Source organism: Phalacrocorax aristotelis, chromosome 5, assembly GCF_949628215.1.
Source record: "Phalacrocorax aristotelis chromosome 5, bGulAri2.1, whole genome shotgun sequence".
Lineage (NCBI taxonomy): Eukaryota > Metazoa > Chordata > Aves > Suliformes > Phalacrocoracidae > Phalacrocorax > Phalacrocorax aristotelis.
Genome location: NC_134280.1, coordinates 1938268 through 1963100, shown reverse-complemented (window position 1 = coordinate 1963100; position 24833 = coordinate 1938268). Strand labels below are relative to the sequence as shown.

Here is a 24833-nt window from a genome sequence, read left to right as displayed (position 1 = left end):
GTACCGCCGCTGCGGGAGCCGCCGGGTCGCACCAGGGCGCGCGTGCCCACGGCAGACATCACTCCTTTCCGCAGGACGGGATAAAGCGGGTGCCAGAGCCCAGGCTCCCGGACGTAACGTTAAAGCTCGGGTAATTCAAGGAGTTGCAATGACTGAACATAAACAAAGAGCTATTCCTGCAGGAACTGGCTTTCACGTTGCCCTAAATGGAGAGCTGTCTGGGAAGCTGTAGCTGGAAGGGGCCACAGTTAATTGCATGGATCAACAGGGAGGAAAGAGCAACAAAAAGGCAAAAGTATGTTAGAGAAGGTTCCCGTTGTTGACATTGACTTACTTCATTTTAAAAGCAACTTTCTTAGATTAGTTTTCTTTGACTTGATAAATTCCTTAGTTGTGTATGTAAGGATCTGAGAAAGGAAATGAGAATTTGGCCCTAACGCTGCGAGAGCCAAAGCAAGTTTAACAAAAGCGCTTTTGAAATAAAGGTATTTGGCTCTGGGTGATTCGAGAGGACAGCAGGGTTCAGCTGGCGAAGGCCAGAACCAGCACTAGGAGGAACCAGGGTTCATCACAGGATCTGCAAAGGGTCCTGCAAAGACTCGAAACCTGAAGTTCGGTTTCCAACAGCCTGGATTGGGTTGTTTGTGTGAGATACGGGTCCACACCAAGGGGTGGGGATGAGGTATCATGGGAGCTCGTGGATGAGTCTTTGGACTATCTTCCTCTCCTCCTTGGGGTTATCCCTGTTACCAGTCACACAGCTTTGCATTATCTAGGTTTAAAGTCCCTATCTAGGGTCAAAGTTTGGAAACAGTGGTTAAAGCTGGTCAGGGACTACATGGGAAGATGTAGCTGAAAGGTTTTGACTGATCTTTGTTGTGTCCCTGTGGTCCCAGTTCCTCCAAAGCCAGGCAGTACCGGGCAGTTCAGCCAGGAAAGTTTTTATGGCAGCTCAGCGGCTGCTGGGAGCTCTGGCTGGAAGGAGCAGCCCGGGGCATCCCGGCCAGAGCTGTGGTCAAAGGCAACCATGCAGCAGATGCCTGCTCATGAGTTTATCCTCTGGGCCCTACAGCAGATCACAGGGAGTTGGCCTTCAGTTCTTTCTGCCCACAAAATGACCCAGAGATGTGGGTCCTAGAGGCTTGTCCTGCAGGTAAAATCAGGTTGCTTTGATTTTATCTTCTCTCAGATTCGTTCTAGAACTACTAAGATACTTCCCAGATATGTTGAGAAGCTTGGTACTACCCTGCTGCAGCACTGCTAGCGGGATAGGGTTATGCCCTTGAGAAGCCCAGCAAGGAGTAGGCAAATGCTCTCTTAAAGCAGCTCAGAGGGCCACAGCCATGATCATCTGAGCTGAAAGAGGGCTGGGGAAACTTGTGCAGAGCAGGATTTGGCCATGCCTTACGTTCAAGTAAAGGGCAAACGTTTTGGGGTTTGTAGCCCGATTCCTGCCGCTCTGCAGGAGGTTTCCCCCGCTGCTCATACCGCTTATGACCCGCTTTTTCCTTTCCTTTGCTGTGTTGGGACGTGTTTGGATGCCAACTCCTATGATCTGGTCCCTTGTTCAGTTACCAAAACCACAGCTTTGGAAATATGCTTTCTGCAAACAACAAAGCGCCTTTTGTGAAAGCCCCATTTCCTAAGCTAGGGGTTCCAGTTGCAAAATTAATCTCACTTTTACAGACCGTTTCAGAAACAGCATTGTTTTCTTAAGAGCTTGTGTGCTTGTATGATGTCTGGCCGTGTGAGCTGGCATGGAAAGCGTTTCTGCTCACCAGCACGCAGTAAAGGTAGACTCTGCAGACATGACTTAATCTCTGGAACCTGTGTTTGCCTTTATCACAGCAGACAAACGCCCCGTAAGCCCGAATCCAGCACCGGCTTGGAAAAAAGCTGCAGAAGAGCGGATCACAGTTTCCCCTTGTAGTAACCTCAAGGAAATGTGGTTGTTCGTCTGTGTCTGACCCACGGGGCCCCAGGAGAACCCTGCGCCCAGGGCTTTTGGGGGGCAGCCAGGGCTCTCACGTGCAGCGGTTCTCCTTGCAGGTGGCCTGCATGCAGTTCATCAACATCGTTGTCCACTCGGTGGAAGACATGAACTTCAGAGTCCACCTCCAGTATGAATTCACGAAGCTTGGTCTGGATGAGTATTTGGATGTGAGTATGACCCAGGTCTCCACCGCCTCGTAGCGTGGGTCCGCTCTCCTGGCGGGGCTGACCTCTGCGTGGGGCTGTGGAGGGTCCACGCCACGTCCCCCAGCGCCGCTGCTGCCCGGCCTAGCCTTAAACCTCCTTAAACCCCCTCACCCAAGAGTGTTCGGGAGGGCATTGCAGGGTTGTCCCGCAGTCTCTGCTAAAAATGCAGTGCCTTGGCCGCTGACTGGGGGCTGTGGCCTGGAGCCACCCCTGCAGAAGGAAAATCAGCTGCAACTCACTGCAATTACAGACTGGCAGCTAAATTTGTAACTTCGCCTTATAACAAAGGGAGGATGAACCGCAGTCGTCCTCGCCCACGCCACATCCCTGATGTCCAGCCACGGGCTGCAGGCCTCGCGTAGGCCCTGGCTCAGGTGCTGCCAGTGCCCCCTCTGTCTCCGTGTGAAAAAAATCCTCCTTTGAGTTTCCTCCTGACGGCCAGGCGTTTTCTGGCATCCTGTGGGAAATGCTGTCTTTCAGAAGAAAGCTGCTTATATATTTCCCTTTCTGTATTTTTCTCCCTCTCCCTGTCCCTGCCCTTGGGAGCACACACATGAAAACAGTGCTCGTGTTGACGAGGGATTGATTTGTCCCTGCTGACTTCTGCTCAGCAGTAACCAGGCGAGAGGATTTTTACTGTCTGCAAGAAGTATTTGTACATGGCGATACCGAGCACGGGTCTGTTTGGGGTCCCAGGGTGGCACAAACCCTGCAGTCCATTGGGAACAGGCAGAGCAGTTCAAAGCGTGCTCTGATGTTATCTTTGGAGGTAAAGCCTGCTCATTTTGAACACGGCACACCCAGCATGAGGTCAGCGAGCAGTCGGAGGATTTGCTCTGAGCCACGCCGCCGCTTTGAACTCAAACACAAGCGATGGCCTCACCTTTGCCTACCGGCCACTGAGCTGGTGGCCACCGTGGGTGACAGCGGGGCTGGCCACCCACCTCGCTGGCCTCGCACCGTCCCAGGGCCAGGTGGTGCATTCAGAGCTTGCCACAACCAAGCAGCAAGCACTGAGGAAAGCAGTAGTATCCTCTGTAGTAACAGAAGAATAGATGCTGCTTAGCTTTATTTGAAAGCTCTGGATGTTTGGTCTTCAAAAATGACTGTTTATCGCTTACAACCCCAGCTAACGTTAAAATGCAGTGTGTTTTCTTGGGCAATGGAAGTGGCCTGAGCTCCCACCGCTCTCCCACCCTGTTTGCTGTCTGCGGCCTTCTTGCTGCGAGGGGCTGCCAGTGGGGAGTGACGCCCTTGTCTTCTTGGATTTACAGAAGCTGAAACACACAGAGAGCGACAAACTGCAGGTGCAAATTCAAGCTTACCTGGATAACGTTTTTGATGTGGGAGCTTTACTGGAGGATGCGGAAACCAAGAATGCAGCCTTGGAAAGAGTTGAAGAACTGGAAGAAAACATTTCCCATGTTAGTACCAAATGTTGTCACCTTTGTCTCTGAGGTAGTTCAGAGCCTGCTCTGCGCATGGGCTTTGCTCCTGCCCATTTCAGGAGGTGGAAGCACAGGCACAGCGGGGCTACAACCTTTGGGCTGAGGTTCGCTTAGAAAAAGCCTTAGTACTGCTGTACTGGGGGAATAATCAGATATTTGGCAAATGAAGGAATTCAAGAGATCTCAGGCAGGTAAACTTCCTGGGTGCTTGCATGCTGTGTTACGAACCTCATATTCTCCATGTTTTGGTTAACAGTTGCCCTGCTTGCTACAAAGATTTGTTCATAAGCTGTTTATTGACCTGATGAGAAAATGTCGTCTTCTATCATTTTATTTACTTTCCTATCTAATGCAATCGCCAGCTTCTTATAAAGGAGTAGCGTTGGTTTGTTAATGTGGGGCTTGGCATGCCGTTTCTGTGTACACCGAGGGACGTTTGCCCTGTGCTGCACCGTGCCTGCCCGTCTGAGCGCTTACACGGCTGCGGCTGCAGCGCTTGCACACCTTGACAGCATCAGCCCGTGTATCCCCCGAAAGCCGCGGAGAGCTGGGAGGGGATGCCCACCCATGCCGAGGGCCTGGCGGAGCAGCAGGTCGCGCCCCCGAGGCCCTGGCATGGCTGGTTTGCAGCTTTGGAGGCTTCAGCTTCGGTTCGGTTGCGGTTCCAGGTGGAATCACTCGGTGCATGCAGCCTCTGCAAAGAGTTATCTTATGAGCTGGGAAAGCTGATTTGTATAGAAATTGCAAATTCCTCAGCAATGCAGTCCTGATAAATAGACCAGATAGCCATCCTGTCTGTGTCTTAAAACACATTACCGGGCTCAAGAGGTACGGGCTGTTTTAAGTTTAAAATGTTTTCCATACTTTAAAAAAACCATGGAAGTAATGAAAACATCAAAACAGAAGTCATTCTGTTACCATTCTTGTGGCCCTCACTCAGAATCAATACATTCTTAAAACAACTTGCTGTGCAGTATTTGCCCCTCCGAGGTGCTCTTCTGCTAGAGGGAAATTCGGTAGAAATGGCACCATTTGCTTGATAGATCTCCTTTTAGCTGTTTACAAACTTAATGGTTGGCAAATTTTTAAGGGCTTGCTTCTGATCTCGTTACATAAACTAGACTCATCCAGGAATATGGACATAATTTTCTGTCATATGTTGACAGAAATGCTAATAATAGAGTTGCAGAAGTTTTATCTCAAAAACACAGCAACCGGTGCCACCTCGCCACCTCTGCAGCCTCGCCTGAGTCGGTGTGGTTGGTGGTGATGGAAAAAGCCAGCAAGAGCAGCAGGGCTTTCAGAGCCCAGGTTTGAAGGGCTGGCAAAAAATAAATCAACAGATCATGGGGCAAAAAAAAAAAAAAAAAAAAGAACCGTTTTCTTTCATTACTCATCAAATTAGCCTCATTGTGAGAGGTGATATTTATAGGTTCCACCATTTCAGGATCTGTTGGTTTTGCAACAGTGCCACTGTGGTATTCTGTGGGGGTTTGGGGTTTCAGATCAGACCGAGCGTGTATGAAAATAATTGCATTTTAAGTGCTTTATTGTAGAGTAGGCTCTCCTACCTGGACAGGTTCATAGCTACCCTCCAGCCAGGTTACCTGCTGGTCGTAGCTGAAGGATGACATTCATCATCAGAGGAACCGTCACCGGGACATTAGTGCCCCCCGATCATCCGCAGGAACCCTCCCGCTTTCCAAAAAGACCTCAGGGTTTGGTGGAATATCAATAATTCACTATGCACCTCTGCTCCAACGAGCATCCCTGACGTTTTGGTTGAGAAAACTAGGTATCCACTTACATAATGTGTTTCTCTTTTGAATGTTAGTTATCGGAAAAACTCCAAGACACGGAGAACGAAGCCATGGCAAAGATTGTGGAACTGGAAAAACAGCTTATGCAAAGAAACAAAGAACTGGATGTGATTCGGGTAAGCGTGGTGGGAAAGCTCTGGCTGGGTGCCACGCTTCAGGGTAGCGATCCCCTGTGTGCCCTGTGTTTGGGAGGTAATGACTCTTTTAATGGGCCAAATGACATCTGTTAGCTTCCTAGTTTTGAACCTAGGACAGGTTTCAAGCAGAGTTACTAGTGTGCGCACCCAAAGATGGACGTAAAACTCTGAACACACCAGCAAATCAGTGGATGAGACAGGTACATCTCATCATTCAGGTCTGTAGCACCTGTGTTCGGAGTTTTGCACGTGTGGTTGGCTGCGGAGGGGTGCTGGAGCTGGGCCTGGAGTCTTTCAGGCTTGGGCCGCACAGCAGCAGGACGGGAGCAAGTGCCCTGTGTGTGCGCTGCCAAGTGCAGCCAGCTTTCTGTGCACAATCCAGCCTCGTTCCTTCGTGGTGTACAAACTTAAGAACAAAAATTATTAGTGTAATATTAACTAATTTCAGCCTAAATGTTGTCCCAAAGTGTGATGCTTCTAGGATTCCTTTGGAGAGTCTACCCTGGGCACTTGCAGGTACAGTCTCCCCTCCAGATGAGGAGCTATGTTCCCGTTTCCCTTTACAGGTCAACATCTGCTCGTAGGTAGAGCAACCAGCAAGGCATCAGATACTCTCTGTTAAAGTCAAAATCGAGGTAGCATACCTATACTATATGCTTAAGACTAGCATAAGAAATGGGAGACGTCATGAAAAAGTGATGATGAGAAATTCTGCACCCCCAGGCGTGGGTGCCCACAGGCAAGACTTCTCCCAGGACTCGGTCCTGTGCACAGCCTTGCTGCTAGGGAGGAACGCAAAATGAATTCTTCCTCGCCAGTGAAGGCATATGGTTTGCCTCAAAGCTCATTGTAAGATACTGCCCCGTGCAGTGGCGGTCCCGTGTCAGGCTGTTCTGTTCCTGGTATTGGTGTTCTGTTTTGTGAGTGCAAGTGCAAATTCCTCGTTTCTGTGGCATTCTCAGGAAATCTACAAAGACGCAAATACCCAGGTTCACACTTTGAGAAAAATGGTGAAGGAAAAAGAAGAAGCCATCCAGCGACAGTCAACGCTGGAGAAAAAGATCCATGAACTGGAGAAGCAGGGAACCATTAAGATCCAGAAGAAAGGCGATGGTGACATCTCTATCCTTCCTGTTGCTCTGGCCTCTGGGATGGTGCCAGCAGGGTCGGAGGCTGTGGCTGGCACATGTGTCGCACCAGTCGCTGGAGCTGCATCTTCAGTACCATTACCACCACCTCCACCACCATTACCCACCTTAGCAGCGCCATCTGAGGCAGGTAAGAGGCATTTTGTCCCAAAGAGGTGGGCTGGCCGGGAGCTGGAGGTGCAGTTCGTTGTGCCAGGGACAGTCGCAGCAGCCTTACGCTGACGAAACCACCTCTGGCTGTAATGAGCCTGCAGGTCACGGCACCTTGCGGCAGCCGAGGATGCTGAGGTGCCCCAGCTGTGTCTGCATTCTTGCTGTCTGGGTGGCTCCCGTGTTTGTCTGATCCTTTTCTGAACCTTTCAGCTGATAGAACAAAATAACTAGCTTCTTCCACTAGGGTAGTTCCCTCCTGTGTTAATGCACTGAAGTGCTTTGGTGAAGGGTCCAGCCAATGCTAGGGCCAGTATAGTGGTGGACAGGAGATGTATAGTGGGGGACAAGGTGGATATTGTGACTTTTTCTGCATGTGCTTGTGATATTTCGATCAGTGTTCATGGTAATACCTTGTTTTTCCTTCATTTCGTAGTGCAAAACGGTCCTGTGTCAGTGCCGATGCCGCCGCCTCCGCCGCCGCCTCCACCTCCGCCGCCGCCACCTCCTCTCCCAGGTCCGGCTTTGGAGACAGCTCCTGCGGCTCCGCTGCCCCCCCCGCCCCCGCCGTCGGCACCCCCCCTGCCCGGGACAGCCTCTCCCACCGTGGTCTTCAACTCAGGGCTTGCAGGTAAAACGCCCGCGCATCTCCCCGGCGTGCTGGGCATTGCTGGCAAAGGAAGCAAAGGCAAGGTCAGGGCACGTCGGCCAGAGCAGCCAGGGTACCGAGGTGGGCCTTGTTACTCTTAATCACCTAAATAATAGCCATTATCTCTTCCTGGTATTGTACTTAGAGGGGTTTATAAAAAGAAAGAGCATTTATCAACCGAATGGTTTTGGTTTGTTCTGGAAGAGATGGCTTCTTGAGTGAAACTAAAGCTATCGCCAAAAATATTTTTCAGACACGATCATTTTTGGCTTTAAGCAAACAAAATATGGTTTTGAAAGAAACACAAAGCTTCATGGTTTTGCTTTCTTCTGAGAACTTCAAGAAGAACTATCCGCACAAAAAAAGAAAGGCAAACTTTGTGTAATTTTTTGGAAGGAAGAAAAATTTACTGACCGTCTTTAATCGTGTTTTTCTGCATTCTCTGATGTATGCCGAGTAAGTCAATGCTAATTGGTATCGCACCGCTCCCCCGAGGAAATCTCAAGAGCATGGTATGAGTCCGGAAAGAGAAACCGAGGAGCCCTCATTAATAGCTTTGGGGGTTTTTTTTGAAAACTGGTTAAGTATTCCAGCCTTTAAAGTTTCTGAAAGTGAAAAGCATCGTGGAACTAGAGGGTCCCAGGGCGTACTGAAAACAAAAAAAGCCCAAAAAGCGTGACACAGCTGAGGTTACGGGCCGGTCCCTCCCCAACAGGTTTGGCAGAGCCGGCGGTGGTCCCGTGGCGCGCGGTGCCGAGTGGCAGCGGGTGCGGGATGTGGCCGTGGCTCTGAGAAGCCTTCGCCCAACATCCTTGCGGTATTATCTGGGGATGGGAGCGGTGGGGGAAGCCCTGCTTCTGCGCGTGGCTCCCCTGAGCTGCACCAACGGCAGAGGCAAGCCCCCACGGCCGAGCTGCTTGCTCAGGTGCTCGGGTGAGATGCCCAAAGCCGCATGGGGTGGATATTTTGTTCTTCAGCGGCTTAGGAGAGTGAAAGCACCGTTTCTTGATACGATAGCTGCACAGAAAGGAGTGTTTCTCAGGGCAGGAACCTTCTGGGTCTGAGGGGAGTCAGTAAAATAACAAATTTTGCTTTTCTGACTGTTACTAACATTTTTTTCTCTGTTCTTTCTGCTTCCTGGTAAGACGGGCCAATCAAGCTCTTCTGTAGGTTGCTTTCTGCTAAGTATTTACCCACGTCCCCGCGTTTCCCTCTGTGCTGTGCCCGTGTGTGTGCCCGTGGGCTCGTGTGGGCGACGGGGTGGCAGTGGGGAAGGGGGAGGCTGGTGCTGGGGCTTGCTGGTCAGAGCCGGAGCTGGAGCACGCGGTAGCTTTGGGGGTGCTGCCAACCATCAGGATTTGGCACCCGGGAGGCCCTGATTCAGCAAAGCACTTCAGCAAGTAACGAAGACGTGCAGTTCCTTCTGAGCCGCCCTCGAGCGCGCTCTCAGCAGCGGTCGCGCCGAGCGTGGCTTTCCCCAAGGAGGGCAAGTGCTGAGATGCAGCAGCTTTTGCTGGCCGTGAGAACCCTCTGAGGGGTCTGGTCCCCGGCCGTGACCGCATCCCTGCTGTGCTGCGGCAGCGGCGCGGCTCCCGGGGATGTCACCTTGCCAGGGCTCTGTAGCGGAGGAGGAAGGGAAATTTTAAGAGATTTTTATTAGCTACATCAGGAACTGGCCCACAAGGCAGTTAGCTTCCTTTCCTGTCCTGGAATAACCCAGGAGCAGTTAATAATCTATTCTAAAGTATGTGCAAGTGGAAAATGTTTTTTTCATGGGTGTTTCAGATGGAAAAAGCTATTTATATTTTTTTATTTTAGGAATTATTCTGAAGTAACCACAGTAATTAAGCAGAGAGAAAAACTCTAGTTTAGATGAGCAGAAGTTGATCGTGTGTGTTCCTGTCTTCCAGTTGGATGAATATAATTCTCAAAATACACAGGATTTCAAGCTGAATATTGTATGTTTCCTGTTACCTACTCATGGTTCTTTGTTTCAAGCAAATACTCTTGCTAGTAGTTTATTCTCTGTAATGTCCCTGCAGAATGAGCATGAGCTTGGAAGGGGCATGGACGCACAATTCGACTCTTGTTTTAAAAGTGGAAAGGCAAAGCAAGGGGAATGTTTTCACCATTCACCCAGCTCCTGGGCACAACAGGACTGTCCCCTGAAGTAGGTCATTTCTATCCTGGCAAAACCATACGTACAGAATTGTTAGGGGAAAGTAAAGTAGTTATTTGCTCAAGTGCTTTGCCACCTGGGAACCCGGCCGTCTTCTGCAACGGGAGGGAAAAAATCTAGCATCTCTACAGAGCATCGAATATTTAGCAAAATTGCTCCTGCTACAGGTGCAGGGTAGGCAGGAGTCAGGAGCAAACCCTGCACTGATCTGATCCAAACGTGATCCGTCCTTGGCTGGGGGGAGCGGTGAGTGTGCATGGGTGCGCTGCGCGGCTGAGCGTCGCCGGCGCAGGGAGCCGGGGCTGTCCCCTGCGTGCCTCCGCACCACCGACCGCCGCTGCGGGCTGGATGGCTCTTTTTTTTTCCAGCACTGGAGTGGAAGGACCAGGGTTTCTGTTTCATATTTGCATCTTGGAAAGAAACAGTTTATTTTCTAAGTAATAGGTGGGCAAAACATTGATTGATCGTTTTAATGAACATCCTGATTTTGTAGCAACTAACAACCTCGTGTTTACATCAAAATACAAAGAAATGAGAACTGAATTACAGAAATTATTCATGTACCTTCCAGGCCTGTTAGGAACAGGAATAGAAGTAGAAAAGTGTTGGTTTTCTTGCTCCAACATTACTTCTTTATACTCTGCTCACAGATTAACGGCAGTAGTCAGTCTTCATTTTCATAGCTTCTCTCTGTAAGTTACTAAATCCTTTAGCGGTTCTGCACAGCTCAAGAAGATTAAACCTGTTATTTCAACCATGTTAAAGCTCACGTGTGCTGCAGCCCACCACCTTTTGCTTTTAAAGACAAACCTGGTGAGAAGCAGCACTGCCCCATTGCAGCAGGTGGTGGGAGGGGCCGCTCCCTGTATCAAAACCTTGGGAAAGGGGCCTTTTTTTCTTCTTGTCACCTAATTCTGCGTTGAGTTCTGTGACACAGCTCGCACCAGGCTGGGCTCTGCAACCAGCAGGACAGGGTTAAATTCGACCACTCTTTCCATTTTCTGTGGCGTTTAAAAATAGCCTGGGTTTTTAAATCAATCCAGACAACATGCGGTAATAAAGTAATAACACATTTCCTTTAGAGAAGTTTTCACAGCCTCTGGCGTTCAGTCTGGTTCTGCAGAGGCCGAGGGGCTGGATGAAAACCTCTCGGCTCTGTTTGCCTGTCAGGTCAGCAAGATCTTTCCAGGCTTTCCAGTGTGATAATTTAGCTCTGGCCAGTTCTTCCTCCAGTGCTGAAATGCCGACTCAAGAGCTGCAGTCTGGGCGCGCGGGGTATTTTTCAGCTTTCGGGAATTCATCATTTCTTCTCCTCTTCTGTCTTTAGCTGTGAAAATCAAGAAGCCGATCAAGACCAAGTTCCGCATGCCGGTGTTCAACTGGGTCGCCCTCAAACCCAACCAGATCAACGGGACGGTCTTCAACGAAATAGATGATGAAAGGATCCTGGAGGTATGAGTGCTGCTTGCTGCCTTCTGCCTCCCCCTTCTGACCATAACACAAGTGAATATCGATCTTTGCAGGGATAGATTGCCACAATTATTTTCGCAATCAGCTCATCCAGTGGCCCCTGCTACCCAGTAGGTCAGCGCAGGTGCTTTGGTTGAGAACTAGGGATGGTAGTTGGTCATATCGATTATAAAGGGTGCGTGCCCGTTGTGTGCATTTCTTTAAAACAGATCAGCTAAGATGAGGAAGATGCATTTTCCCCAGCCTGAAATCGCTGGTCTGGTCTGTGGGAGTTAGGCTTGGGTGGGTGGCTGCATGCCAGGGAACGAAGCCTAAAGCAGCCCAGAACAGAGCTGAGTATGCAGGTCTTGCATGCTCCCTGTGCCCTGAAGAGGCGCTGGATAAAGCCTGAGTGCTAACACGAGTATTTTCCTGAACTTCTGAATGTGTACGGGGCTGTTGGGGGTGGAGGCCAGATTTCCTGATCACTGACTCAGGGCTGCGTGCTCGTTACACCCTGCAGCCCCTGATCGAAGTGCTCTGCTGTAGTCACAGCGCCGCGGGGTTTATACTGCAGTTCTGACACAGTATTAGGCGCTGTGGCTTTTAATGTTGGCTGTGGGAGGGATAAATCATTTTCCTTCCTTTTTAGGATTTAAATGTGGATGAATTTGAAGAAATATTCAAAACAAAAGCCCAAGGTCCAGCCATTGATCTTACTTCAAGCAAGCAAAAGATAACTCAGAAAGGGTCAAACAAAGTCACGTTACTGGATGCCAACAGGGCCAAAAATCTTGCCATCACTTTAAGAAAAGCTGGAAAGACAGCAGATGAAATATGCAAAGCTATTCACGTGTAAGTAAAACACTTGTCAGCAAAGAAATCGTGTTTAAGATTGACTGTGATTTTTGGTAAGTGGAATGGTTTTAAATTGGCAGTTGATGTAAGTGTTTTCGCATCTGGAAAAAATCCATGAGTGAGGATGGAGCCATTCTGAATTCCCAGAAATCACATTCCCTTGAAGTAAAATAAAAAAACTTGCAGTTTTATGTTGCTGTATCACTATTGAGGCTTAACAAATTAATACTTCTTTTATTAAAGAAGTTAATTCATATACACAGTACGCCATTGCATTCTGCATCTCTTGTTCTGTTTGCACCGTACTTTCTGTTACAACGAACACTCAAACGCCAGAGTATCAGGAAGAGGCAACTATTTCAGTTTGCTCCATAAAGCATGAGACTAGCCCAAGTGCACTGGAAGGGTTTTGCTGGTGCGGACCCTTGCGTGCCCGCTCCAGCAGCTGCCGGGGACGGAGCGCAGGTGTACCTGCTCCTTGGGGCTGAGCCTGAGTCCATTCAGAAGCACTTAGTACTTGTGGCCGTGGCAAACATCTGCCATTTCTCCGTTAAGGAATAGCTGTGAAATTTGGATGCACAGGTGTTACCTTTGGGCTGGTGAGGAGGGTGACCCAAACCTGCTGCAGACTGAGGCAGGTTCAGCAGTTGGGGTTTGCAGGGCTCTGGCCCAATTAAAGAAAGCTGCTATTTGCTCTTCCCCGTATATCTTCTCTGATAGAAATGACGTGTGGCCATGGAGAGGTGGGGGGAGTGACCACGTCTTTGAAAACAGAAACAAGGTACCCAGCAGCACCACTCACATCAGCACAGTGACCTTGTTCAGGGGTGCAGAGAGCCTCACCTGCAGGACGGTGCCCCCCGCTCCAGCCAGGACATCACGAGCAGGAGTAACTCACAGCTTCCATATAGTTTCTCACTGCTTTACTGACTCGGGCTCAGGTGTAGCTGAGCAGCGGAGGAGGCAGAGCTGCCTCGGGCAGCTTTCTCGCTCCTTTTACTTTCCGTAAAGCCTTGCGTAGAGCCTTGTGGTAACACTGCTTCTTCTGGTTCGTTATCACGCAGGTTCGACCTGAAAACGTTGCCGGTGGATTTTGTTGAATGCCTCATGCGGTTCCTGCCCACCGAGAACGAAGTGAAAGTGCTGCGGCTCTACGAGCGGGAGAGGAAACCCATCGAGAACCTCTCCGACGAAGACCGGTTCATGATGCAGTTCAGCAAGATCGAGAGGCTGATGCAGAAGATGACCATCATGGCGTTTATAGGCAACTTTGCAGAAAGCATCCAGATGCTGACCCCGGTGAGTGAGGGACAACCCCCGGGGAGGCCTGGGGGATGCATCGGGGGATCAGGGCTTCCCAGGGGTTCAGGGCAGCATTGCAGTCATGTGAAGGTGTGTGCCAGTCGGTGAAGGTTACAGAGATTTTAATTTTTCTAAGACAGAGAGATGGTTTGAGTGTTGTGGAGTCATTATCAGTTCTCACGGAGACAGAACAAGAAACTACTACACAAGTGAAAAAGTGGTTTTCAAGCTATATTTTCGTACATCAGCGACTCTGACATCCCAGGTGCTGTTTGTACCCTAGACCGCTCCATACTGTCCTATTTCTTTACCCTGTAGGAGTTTAAAACTGGTTTAAATGAAAATCTAGTTGTTCATATTGTCAGGGAAAGTTATTATCAGTGCTGGTCCGTGGGCTCTTTGAAGCGTGTCCCACTCAGCCTGATGCATCTGTCACCGTGGTAAGGATTGAAATGTAAATACGCTTTTACCCCACCACATCTGAGTGTGGTAGATCCGCAGTGCAAACGAATTGTTTGAAATCCTGATGTGTCAGGGCAGGATAACAGTCATGCTAGGGCCCAGGGTATGGATGAAGAGCAAGAGGTTTTTTTTATAGAATGTGAGTGTTTAGATTTTAATTTTGCTCTTGGGTTGGACATGAATTAACGAAAGCTTTTCCTGTGTTTACGTGCAGCAACTTCACGCAATAATAGCTGCATCTGTCTCAATAAAGTCATCCCAAAAGCTTAAGAAAATACTGGAGGTAGGTCTGGTTTTAAATACATTCAATAGCTCCATCACTCATTGGTGCATCCCCTTACATATACTGAAACTGTACCTGGCTGCTGACACACCAACCCTCAAGCGCCATGTGTTTGTCCTGAAAATTCACGCTCTGCTCTGTTTCACCCTGACAGATAATCTTGGCTCTTGGAAACTACATGAACAGCAGTAAACGAGGAGCTGTGTATGGATTTAAGCTACAGAGTTTAGACCTGGTAGGTAAACCAGAGGTGCCTTGTGGGGACCATCTGGGCATGCATTTCATGTGCAAGGCGAGTGGCTGCTGGGAGGACTCGGTTGGTGCTTTGCTTATCGTTGTTTTGGGGGACCGCTTAGGAGAAGGCACGTGTCTCCAGAGGCTCTGCAGGTGACCACAGCTTGAAAACCACCTGCTAAACACTTCAATGGGCTTTTGCAGCCGTCCTTATCAGATGGAGAAACACCAGGGAGAGGCGAGCAGCGGTTGGGTCGTGTTGCTCGGAGCCTGCTGCACCTCCACCCAGCAATCTCTCTGCCTTCTCTCCCCAGCTCCTAGAAACAAAGTCGACAGACCGAAAGCAGACCCTGCTGCACTATATTTCTAATGTGGTCAAGGAGAAGTACCAGCACGTGTCCCTCTTTTACAACGAACTTCATTACGTGGAGAAGGCAGCTGCAGGTACTGTCACCCTCCCATGCCTGGCAGGCAGTGGTGGCACGCTTGCTGTCCGGGGGACCTCATGGCGCACCGTACATGGGCTGAGGGGACACTTCTCGGAGGGGCGTTGTTCATGCCGGGGGTTCCTGTGCCTGTGGAGCAGGAGTGATGCAGCCTTTTTGTTTTATTTCCTAGTGTCTCTTGAAAACGTCCTCTTGGACGTGAAGGAGCTGCAGAGGGGCCTGGATCTGACGAAGCGCGAGTATACCATGCATGACCACAACACGATGCTGAAGGAGTTCATTCAGAACAATGAAGGGAAGCTAAAGAAACTGCAGGATGATGCCAAAATAGCCCAGGTATTTCTTTATTCTCGGGGTTCAGTGAGGGGGTATGAGTGATGCAGTGTCACTGCAAAGACGTGCTTTTATATACACAGCAGGGAGGAGAAGGTGCAGCAACGTTGTGGATTTGCTCCTGAGTGCAAGTGCTAGATGTAGAAGTGCTCAGCTGAGCCAAGGGTTTCACATGCAGAGGAAATCTAGACCCTTTACACTGAATACTGCAGTAATGGGTGGTGAGTTTATCTTGAAATAGGTGCAGTGCAGTGAATCTGTGCTTTTTGCAGGATGCCTTTGATGATGCTGTGAAGTACTTCGGGGAGAATCCTAAGACGACACCCCCCTCGGTCTTTTTCCCAGTGTTTGTCCGGTTTGTGAAGGCCTACAAGGTAAACAGGAGCATCCTCCTCTTCTCTTCTGTCCTTCTGAACACAGTTTGGTACCTGTGTGGCTGGGGGCGCCCAGCAAAACAGCTTGTGGCTCGCTCCAGCTTTGATGCAATGTGAGCCATCCCCAACAGCACGACAACGCCAGCCTGGGGCAGCACAAGTCGTTGTTTTGGGGTCATTTCCAGGGCTTAAAGACAACATGGCTGTCTGAGATGCTGGAGGAACCCTCAAATATTGAATGTCTGGGCGGCTGCGGCTTACACCTTTATCCCTGAGTACACGTCTTTTGGGACTGGGAGAGGGTGGTTTGTGCGACCTAGGAAGGTCTCTCCCATCCCAGATTTTTCAGACTGCGTTCAAAGGCAGCTAAATTGCCACACGTAAGCTTGCCTCCTTGGAAAGCCCCGTGGTAGCAAGTGATAGTGTTACTCATTCATAGTATTTAGGCTCCCTTACACACTTGGAAGCTATAACCTCTGCTTTTTTTGTGATAAATAGCAAGCAGAAGAAGAGAATGAGTTGAGAAAAAAGCAGGAACAGGCCTTAATGGAAAAACTTATGGAGCAGGAAGCATTGATGGAGCAACAGGACCAAAAGGTATGAAACGGATACGTCTCGCAGGCAGGAGCCATCAAGTACGTGTGTTTTTCCTGGTAGTTCAGAAACCTCAGCTCTGTGTGAGAACTTCAGTTGTCCAACTTATAGTTGCCTCTAAATAGAGTCGCTAGAAATTTTCTTCTTACGGGAGGAGAACCAAAAATAAACTGAAAGAATACCAGTGTGTGGTTCCGCTACTCGGAAGCCTGCAAAATTAAGAAAAACTGGAGAGACAGAAAGTCATCTCGTCCACACTGCCATTAGCTAATCTTTGTTCTGCTCTGGCCATGTATCGGTTAAAACCTCAGTGGTGTCCAGCGAGCAGAGCCTCCCGTCACTTCCAGGGACAAAGAACGATCGTCCCCAGGTCCTGCCCTGTCAGAGCACGGCGGCAGGACCGAGCCCTGCGTTACCATTTTACAGGAATTTTCCTGACGTGTTTTTTTTCCTGGGGTAACACTTCAGATTTGCTAGAGGAAGTTTCCCATGGCTCTACAAGAGCCACTTTGTCAGCTGGTGCTGCTTCCCACAGCTGTGTTGGGATCTTTAATCGCAGCCAAGCTTTTTCCCTCAGAAGGAGAGCCTGTTTTCCTCGTTCCCCTAATGCTTTTTGGAGGTTAGAGCTTGGAGATGCAGTTCCAAGTGATGAGAAGGCTTGGAAGTAGATTACACATGTAAGGACGAAAAGCAGTGTGGCAGCCAGGTTAACTCGTGCCTCTGCCCGTCCTCGCCACGGGACGTGAGCTCACCGCACACGGGTGTTCTCCCAGTCCTGCAAAACTGGGCAGAGAGCTGGCAGCTACCGCGTGCTGATTGCTACCGCTGGGATCACCCGGTGTTTCACGGTCGGGAAGAGGGAAGCAGGGGAGCTGGAGGTCAGTCCCTGCAAGTCGTCTTGTCTTTGCTTTCAGTCTCCTTCACATAAAACAAAGAGACAGCAGCAGGAGCTGATTGCAGAGCTCCGGCGGCGGCAAGTCAAGGATAACAGGCATGTGTACGAAGGGAAGGATGGTGCTATCGAAGATATTATAACAGGTAAGCACCTTTTGTTCCGTAATCTGAGAGGCCCTTTCACAAAGGAAAAAAACCTGCATCTGCCTAGTAACTATTGGAAGTGCTTCGTGAGCTTACTAAAGAAGCGTTACTCGAGCACAGCTTAGGACGTTGTTTATATGACGTGAACCAAGTATAGAAACCTTTGCTAATGGTACGTAACAACCCCCTGTAACCTGCCTTTATGTGTCCGCTGCCAGCGCCGCGGGCGCAGGCCTCGGACACGGGCTCTGTTTCTCAGTTCTTCTCTTTCAGCATGAGGGGACGTACTCGGTCTCTGATCTGTAGAGTAGCCAGTTCAGTGCCTCATCTCAGCAGATGCACCGGTGGGGATATGCATGCCGTGCAGATCTTTCCCAGAAACCTTTTTTCCCCGTAAACGGAATGAATGACGGGTGTTTAATGTTATTAAGAGCCTACATTTTCATTAAAATGTACTAACTGTAATTGCACCACATTATTGCACAGTTACAGCAAATCATTTAGGCAAACCGGAATGATTTATGACCCGAAACTGCTTCTGGTTTTACTGCTTCCCAGTTTGGTAGGCAAAGGCTGCACTGATCCCAGCCGAGGGCTGGAGCGAGAGGGGCAGAGCCCGCTGTCGTAGCCAGAGACAGTCAGGGCTTCGGTGCAAAGATTTGCTGATGAAAGAAGCTGCCCTCTAAACTGCGTTTTGCTCAGGAGTCAAATCGTTTTTAATCTATACAGCTGCTCTGGTTGCAGTACTTCGATTTATCGCACCTTCTTCACCCGTGGTGTGAAAGGAACACGATTTTAACGCTTCGATAGCTTTACTTGAGTTTGTTTGCGTTGCACAGAAGCTCAGTAAAAGGTCTTCGGGCAGGATTTCCTTGGCTACTGCTCCTGAATGTTTTTCACATGAGTTTTTCCTGCAGGAGGGGAGGAGAGCTGTTTTACCACTCACTAAGAAAAACCAGGGAATTTTTCCCCAACTAGATGACAGGGCTGAAATGCTTGAAGCTTTCACGGCTCTTTTTAACCTTGATTAATAGCTTCCTAAGATAATATTCTTTATTTAAAGGGCAGAGTCGCTAGAATATCTAATCTGTTACCACTTCTAAAACTCCCTCAGACTCCTGGAAGCTTGTTTAATTGGTAAAGTGGTTCTCCTGCTCTGTGGGAGAAACAGATTGTGTGGCAGAAGACCATCCACATGCAAAAGGCAGCCCAGTGGAGAGAGTGCCAGCCTCAAACTAAACATGTCCTACGGACTTGTGCCTAGTATTTCCCATTCTGGGGGTGCCTCTGAGGGCCCCAAGCCACGTGATAAGAAAGGTTAGGCACAGAAAGCCAAGGGGGACCGAGATCGCTTGAATACGGCCCATGAGATCTCTGTCAATGGTACAGAAATGATCAAAAGTATCGTTTTAAATTGGTTGGGGCCTCACGAGGTTCACAGAGGAGCTCTGCTGATCCGGGGCGGAGCACTGTCTAACACCACAGCCTTTTTGGGAGCACGTTTAGCAATAGTCTCTCAAAACAGCTGAAAAACGATGTCATATAAGAAACACGCAAAGCCTTACACCTGCCTTGTTGCCAAAGCCTACCGAGGTGCAGGGCGGTTAGACCTTAGCTGGTTGGAACACGTGAGACTGTCCCTGGGTGTCCGTAACCGAGCACTAACACTGTACTAATGCGATAGATCCGCTTCTCACGGCTCTGTTTGTCTGTTTGGCTGTTATTCCCATGCAGTGCTGAAGACTGTGCCCTTTACCGCTCGAACCGCCAAGCGGGGCTCTCGGTTTTTCTGCGAACCTGTTCTCACTGAGGAATTCCATTACTAAACTATTCCTCTTTCACATCTGATGCTCTTAGAAAAAAGAAAGGTTGCTGTAGATTTTTTGACACTTCTCCATTTGTACGGATCTCAGCCAGGAATGTTGAGTGTGTAGTAATGTCCAGCGTCCGCCTGAAGTTGTATTTATGTCACCTCTGTTGCATGTTCTTGTGTTTCAGTAACTTTTTCTTCCATCCCATCGTTTTGCGCTTGATGCTTTTGGCCATCCTTGCGTTCCAAAGGCATCCCTCGCCCTCACGACAAATGCCATACATAGAACAGCAAGTGCTGGAAGTCACGGTAGATTTGGTGCAGGTTTCCTACAGTTCACGAGACTGAGGAGATCAAATGCAGTCAAAAAGTGACAGTTCACTTGGCTTTTCTATGTCACCTCTCCTGGCCTACAGACCTTTCTCCGTACGCCAGGCCGCCTATGTAAAATGCACGTAATACACCGGCTGTATGCCAAAGGGAAACCGCGGGCTGCATGAACTAAGCGGGACTTTCTCGGGGTTTGCTTGGTGGCTCGGAAGGGCTGTCCGTGATACCGTACGTCCTCTGCGGGGGGCGTTTTGGTTCAGACTTTTTAACCAGCGCCTGCATGTTGGTCTGCATGTGAGAATCGGGATAAAACAAACGGCATAAAAGCTTTTCTCATTCGGTCACATCCATGTTTAACTTCTTTTTCAGTTCCATGCCAACGTTATCTAAATACAAGCAGAGGTGCTTACTGAGCACTAACCAGTTCCAATTCACTTGGGCTTTGTGCACTGCTGGGGCTGGGCAGCGGCAGCGGTGCGTGACCGGGGGGGAGAGGGGAGGAGCAGAGCTGGGGAAACACTCAGTTATTTGCCAGAACCGCAGAAACTGTGACGATGAACAGCTTGACATGGAACTGAGCAATTTACATCGTGTGGTGTAAAGTGTACGAAGGGTGCGTTTAACCCAGCATGCCTGTTAACACTGTTGTCTTGAATTAAGGACCCAGCGGCTTAAGAAGACAACAGTGTTTCACCTTTGCGCTATGTATTTTTATGAATGCTTCTAATAAAATCGCAAACTGTAATCAGCTCAACGGTTATTCGCTCTTTCGAGTTAATTGCTGTATTATCTTCCTGGAGCCAATCTTCAAAGCAGCTTGGAATTTGGTTAGCGAGAGGCGAGGGCGGCCCTCCTGTCCTTTCCTCTCCGTGCCTAACCTCCTCTCCTAGCCTCGGCCTTACCCCCTCCTGCGCTGTTGGCTAACGTGCCTGGGAGTTTTGAACGCTGAGTTGACTTGCTCTTCATTTTCCATCCCATTTTTTTACTTAACCATCATTTTGTCTTTTGTTTTGTTTTGTTTTTTGTTTTTTTTTTTTCTGTTTAGCCCTAAAGAAGAATAATATCACTAAATTTCCAAATGTTCACTCGAGGGTAAGGATTTCTTCTAGCACACCGGTGGTGGAGGATACACAGAGCTGGCAAGCATCACTTTTTACTTAGCTTCCTCCTCTCTCTGTATGCCAGGCAGCCTGTTGGTAGATGTGGCTAAGAGTAATACTGGTGAGAGCCTAAAGGCCAATGGAGACTGAGACCATTTATTTTCACCCTCCGTGGTGCAGGGGACCCACAGGCCACGGGCTGGTGACCGTCTTCATACTCTCTCCGGTTTGGCCCTTTCTCTTCCAAGTTTAGCCCGAGATAGGCAGCCTTGGCCCTGGGTTGTTCCAACCCTGTAGTTCCCTGGATATTCTGCTGCCCCCGTCTCGGTCCTGCTCCGGCCACCAAAGGGGACGTGAGAGATGGACAATGGGCAGCTCAAAGCACGGAGGTGGGAGAGGGCAGCCTCAAGGAAAGGCACCTTCTGCTGGGCTTTGGGACAAACGACGACAAGGTGGGGAGCTGTATTTAAACCAAGGCGTCAGTCAGCCAGGAAATTTGGGGGAGGGCTTGCAAATTTGTTTCCCAGGAGAGAAATATTTTGACTTAGTCTTCAGGGGTACCAAGTGTGCTCGTTAAATCGTAGCCGCACATGTAACGCATGTAACAGCACATGTAACGCATGTAACAGCACACGTAACGCAGGCTTTCATCCACATGCCCATCTCCAGCTTCCTCCACGGTTTGATCCGTTGCATGCTCAGTATTCCCTCCTCTTCCCCGCGAGCTCTCACCTCCCCAGCAGCAGCGGCGGGGCGGGCCGGGCTTTGCTGCCGGCGGGGAGGAGGAGGGAGGGGGTTGGCCGCCCCGCTGCCTTCGCCTACCGAAGCATCTCTGCAGCCGGACGCGGCGGCAGCAGCGGGGCAGGACGGCAGCTGGGGCTTCGCAGGCCGGTTGCAGCGTACCAGCTGCTTCCTCTCAGGGCACCCTCTTTTAAATAAATGGGTAAATCGGGAGCACAGACCCACCCTTGTGTTGCTAAACACTGGCACCATTGTACCCCGGGTCACACGTCTCCAGGGAGCTTCGTCCCGCTTTAGGCAAGTCCTTCAGCTCACGCTAGTGTTCGAGAGGCTGCCTGAAGGACCAAGGCGTACGTCCAGCAGACTGGTCTCAGTCGACGTTGCCTTCCTTCCTGCCGTTAGCGATGAACGCTGGCAGCCCGTGGGCGGGGAGACGGTCACGCTAACCTGACGGCGTAACTCCGTTTAGTTTCACCAGCATTTCGGCGCATTTCACCAGTATTACCTGCTGCTTGGGTGCGTAGCAAAAGGGCACGTCAGTATTTGCTCACTTCTGCTCTGGTTGGGTTGAAGTCCCTTCTGTTCCTACACAAGCTGCTTTGATTGGCTTCCAGCAGGACTTTTCCTTGTCTAGACTGCGTGTGTGCACGTGTGTGTGCGTGCGTGTGTGCGTGCGTGTGTGCACGTGGGCAAGCCGTGCCTGTTGACGAACGCCGCTTTCCTCTCCGCAGATCTTAGAAACCAGCCGTACCGACGGGCCGACGCGGTGAGGAGAAGCGTCCGGCGGCGCTTTGATGATCAGAACTTGCGCTCTGCAAACGGTGCTGAAATAACCATGTGAGCTGGAGACCTGCAGGTGTCAAGGAAAGGGGGTGCTCGAATGATACCTTGTCCGTGTGATCTCTATGTTCTGCCACTCATTTACAGCCTTGGGAACAGTAAAATTTACCTTCTGAAGGGCTCAAAGACCTAGAAAACGCATAGGAACGTCCGCGATGAGCTCTCCACTCGACCGTAGCTAACAAGTGCCTAAAATTGAAGTACCTGCTCAAATTAATCAAAGCAATAGGACTTGATTTGATTGGGTATATTTTTACACCAATACATTATTCAGTGTGTTTAACCAAAATGTAAAAATACGTCTTGTTTTTTTTGGGGGTGTTTAGTTTGGTTTGACGATATAAAAATTTAGTGACTGGTCTCCTGTGGACCTGACCTGCATCCCGACTGGTTGTAAACAGGTAATGCTTGGACGTGCTCTGCTTTTAAATGCATTCCTGTGCTGTCCGCCGAGGGGTTAACCTTGGCTTCAGCTGCACTTACTGGCTTTTGGGTTTGGTTGTTTTGTTTGTTTGTTTGTTTGTTTTAAAAAGAGAGACATTTAAGGGCTTTCTGTCTGTAACATGGAAATAATTCCAAGAGGAGACCCGTACCTTTTCCCACCACGCACGCACACGCTCACAGCTAGGCCGCGGTACCACGTACGTCGGCGCTCCCGAGGCGTGCAGCAAACCAAGGCGCGTCTTCACCTGGAGGTTGCGGCGGCTGCAGCGCGCGACGCAGGGCTGCGGCGCGGGGGGTGCCGGGGCGCGGCCGCGTGGCGAGCGCGCGGCGCGAGAAGGGTGGCTAAGGCATGGCTGTGTCCTTCAGCTAGAGGCAGCTTTTGAAATAAGAGTGTATTTATTAATTAGCACTAAGGTATTAACATCTCAGTAATCAGTATTAGGAGTCCGAGGAGCGTTGCGGTTCAGTTACTCGTGCAGAGAATCGTCCTGTGCCCTGCTCCCTAGGATTCATGCCCAGCTCCAACAACCCAGTCCAGATTCCCTGCTGAGGGGCAGCTGGTCGGTGACGGGAAGCCCAGCCTATAAAATCCCGGTAGGTTATCGCCCGTACGTTCCTTTTAAAAGCTTAAAATAAGGGAGCTGAGCCGGACTTCAGCAGCGTTACGCGCCCCCGCTGCTGCTCCGCAGCGGTGCCCCGAGCAGCGAGGTGAAGCCGAACGCGTGCCGCCAGGGTACGCCGTCTTCTCAGAAGCGAAGAACTGGACTGAAGAGAAATTTGTCCTTTCAGAGATACATTTTTTTGCTTACAGCTTCCCTTTCCTGGTCTCATTGCATCAATATGTTAATTGTAAAATTTATTGTATAGTATTTAACCACTGAATTTCTTTTTTTCTTTTATATTGTGCTTATGTGAACCACTGGTGAAGGTCCCTTTTTCGTTTGTTTGTTGTTTTGGTTTTCTTGGATCATGTGTAGTTATATGATAATCTGTTTTTAAATGTACAGATATTTTGCTACAAAATTGGTGCAGTTTTTTATGGTTTTTACACTTCTCTTTTATTCCCACTTTAGCCTCTGGGTAATATTGTAAATATTGTTTAAAAAAAAAAATGCATCAGCCTGTGCTATACAATCTGAATGTTATTTTAACTTATAGTTTTTGTTTTTATATTTAACTAAATGGACAGTTGGGGGCTCAAGGTTACCACGTTGACCTCTGCTTACTTATTTACGGGAAGTTTACTTTTAAAACTGCCACCTTCTTGCATTTACAGCGACGTGTACTTGACATGCTAAAGAGAACATGCCACATCGCCTCCTCCGTCACTGACAGCGATGGAAGAGGTTGGTTGGGGTTTTTTTTAATCTGCATAAGAAAATTTGACAATTAATTTAATAAATTGTTAGGCAAACGGTTAAAAGCGCTAGCGCTCACATTCTTAAGCTCAAAGGTATTTTTTTAATTGAAGGCACAAATTCTGATGCAACTAGACGACGACGCTGGCATGTTCTCTTTAATATTTTTCTAGTAATAGACCTGCTTCTTAGCAATATTAGAAGTGTTTTATAAAAGCAGTTCATGTTACTTTCCTGGTCTGTTCCTGGCATAAGATCAAATAAACTATTTACACTACTAGACAGCAATCCACAGGGGGTTTTTTTTGGGTCATTTTTATGGGTTTTCCCCACAAACGCTGGTATTGTGCAGGTGAACAGCTGGAGCTTGCAGCAGCAGCGGTGAGAAAGGCTGCGTGCTCCTGGGTTTGGGGGTGGGTTCTTTTGGTTTAGTTCTTTTTTTAAATCCAATCGCTGCTTGTTCTTGTGCAGCCAGTTGCCCAGTGACTGGAAATGGACCCTGCTGCTTTTTTTCCATGTTTTTTAAACTTTTATATCCTTTTCCTGCTCCAAAGTGCAGGTCTTTGGGGTTTTGGGCAGGGAACAAAGGAAGGTGGAGGCCGCCTTTGCAGTGGGTTCCCGCTGGTCAATCCCCGACCGCCTCTACCAGCGATTAACGCGCCGTATCGATGCCAAAACGAGTCTGCAGGTGATCCACAGCAGCCGGTCGCGCCGCGCTGGGCTGGGCCACGGGGCAAACCCCGCTCACCGCCCCTGCAGCCGGCACGTGCTGCCATAGCTGGCGCAGGATGGGTGTACCTTGCCATAAATGCACCAAAAAAACCCCAAACGTACAAATATTTAAGTCCTAAACTTAAAGAGAGCAATTCCATACTGTAGGCAAAATTCAGATTTGATTTTTAGAAGGTTTTAACAAACTAAATAGGGTGAGCTGGCACGTGGGACTGGCGGGCGGGCTCGGACCTACCCAGCCACAACCGGGCCTGAGCTGCGCTGGGGCTGGGCACGGCGCCGAGCACATCACCCGACCTTCAGCAGCGATGGCTGCCATTAGACCTTAAAAATAACTGGTGTTGCTAAAACCCCCTCTCGGTTTCAAGGCACAAA

The 24833-nt window shown here is 49.4% G+C and overlaps 1 protein-coding gene across 7 annotated transcripts in view; it reads left to right on the top strand.

Annotated features, from left to right (window-relative positions):
* FMNL2 (formin like 2) overlaps positions 1 to 24008 on the top strand; it is a 152783-nt gene extending 128775 nt beyond the window's left edge. For 3 of the 7 annotated variants that reach the window (XM_075092719.1, XM_075092726.1, XM_075092722.1), the window contains exons 11-26: positions 2050 to 2160; positions 3474 to 3623; positions 5482 to 5583; positions 6567 to 6882; positions 7339 to 7533; positions 11058 to 11182; positions 11832 to 12034; positions 13102 to 13336; positions 14016 to 14084; positions 14239 to 14319; positions 14633 to 14762; positions 14937 to 15100; positions 15370 to 15471; positions 15970 to 16068; positions 16980 to 17103; positions 20289 to 20491. In XM_075092719.1, coding sequence (XP_074948820.1) covers positions 2050 to 2160; positions 3474 to 3623; positions 5482 to 5583; positions 6567 to 6882; positions 7339 to 7533; positions 11058 to 11182; positions 11832 to 12034; positions 13102 to 13336; positions 14016 to 14084; positions 14239 to 14319; positions 14633 to 14762; positions 14937 to 15100; positions 15370 to 15471; positions 15970 to 16068; positions 16980 to 17103; positions 20289 to 20404 — 2322 coding nt within the window. In that variant the 3' untranslated portion in view covers positions 20405 to 20491. Of the gene's footprint in view, positions 1 to 2049; positions 2161 to 3473; positions 3624 to 5481; positions 5584 to 6566; positions 6883 to 7338; positions 7534 to 11057; positions 11183 to 11831; positions 12035 to 13101; positions 13337 to 14015; positions 14085 to 14238; positions 14320 to 14632; positions 14763 to 14936; positions 15101 to 15369; positions 15472 to 15969; positions 16069 to 16979; positions 17104 to 18837; positions 18972 to 20288; positions 20492 to 21815 lie in introns of those variants that run through there. The other 4 variants (XM_075092725.1, XM_075092723.1, XM_075092724.1 and 1 more) reach the window with 4 other exon arrangements.
* The last annotated feature ends 825 nt before the right edge of the window (positions 24009 to 24833 follow it).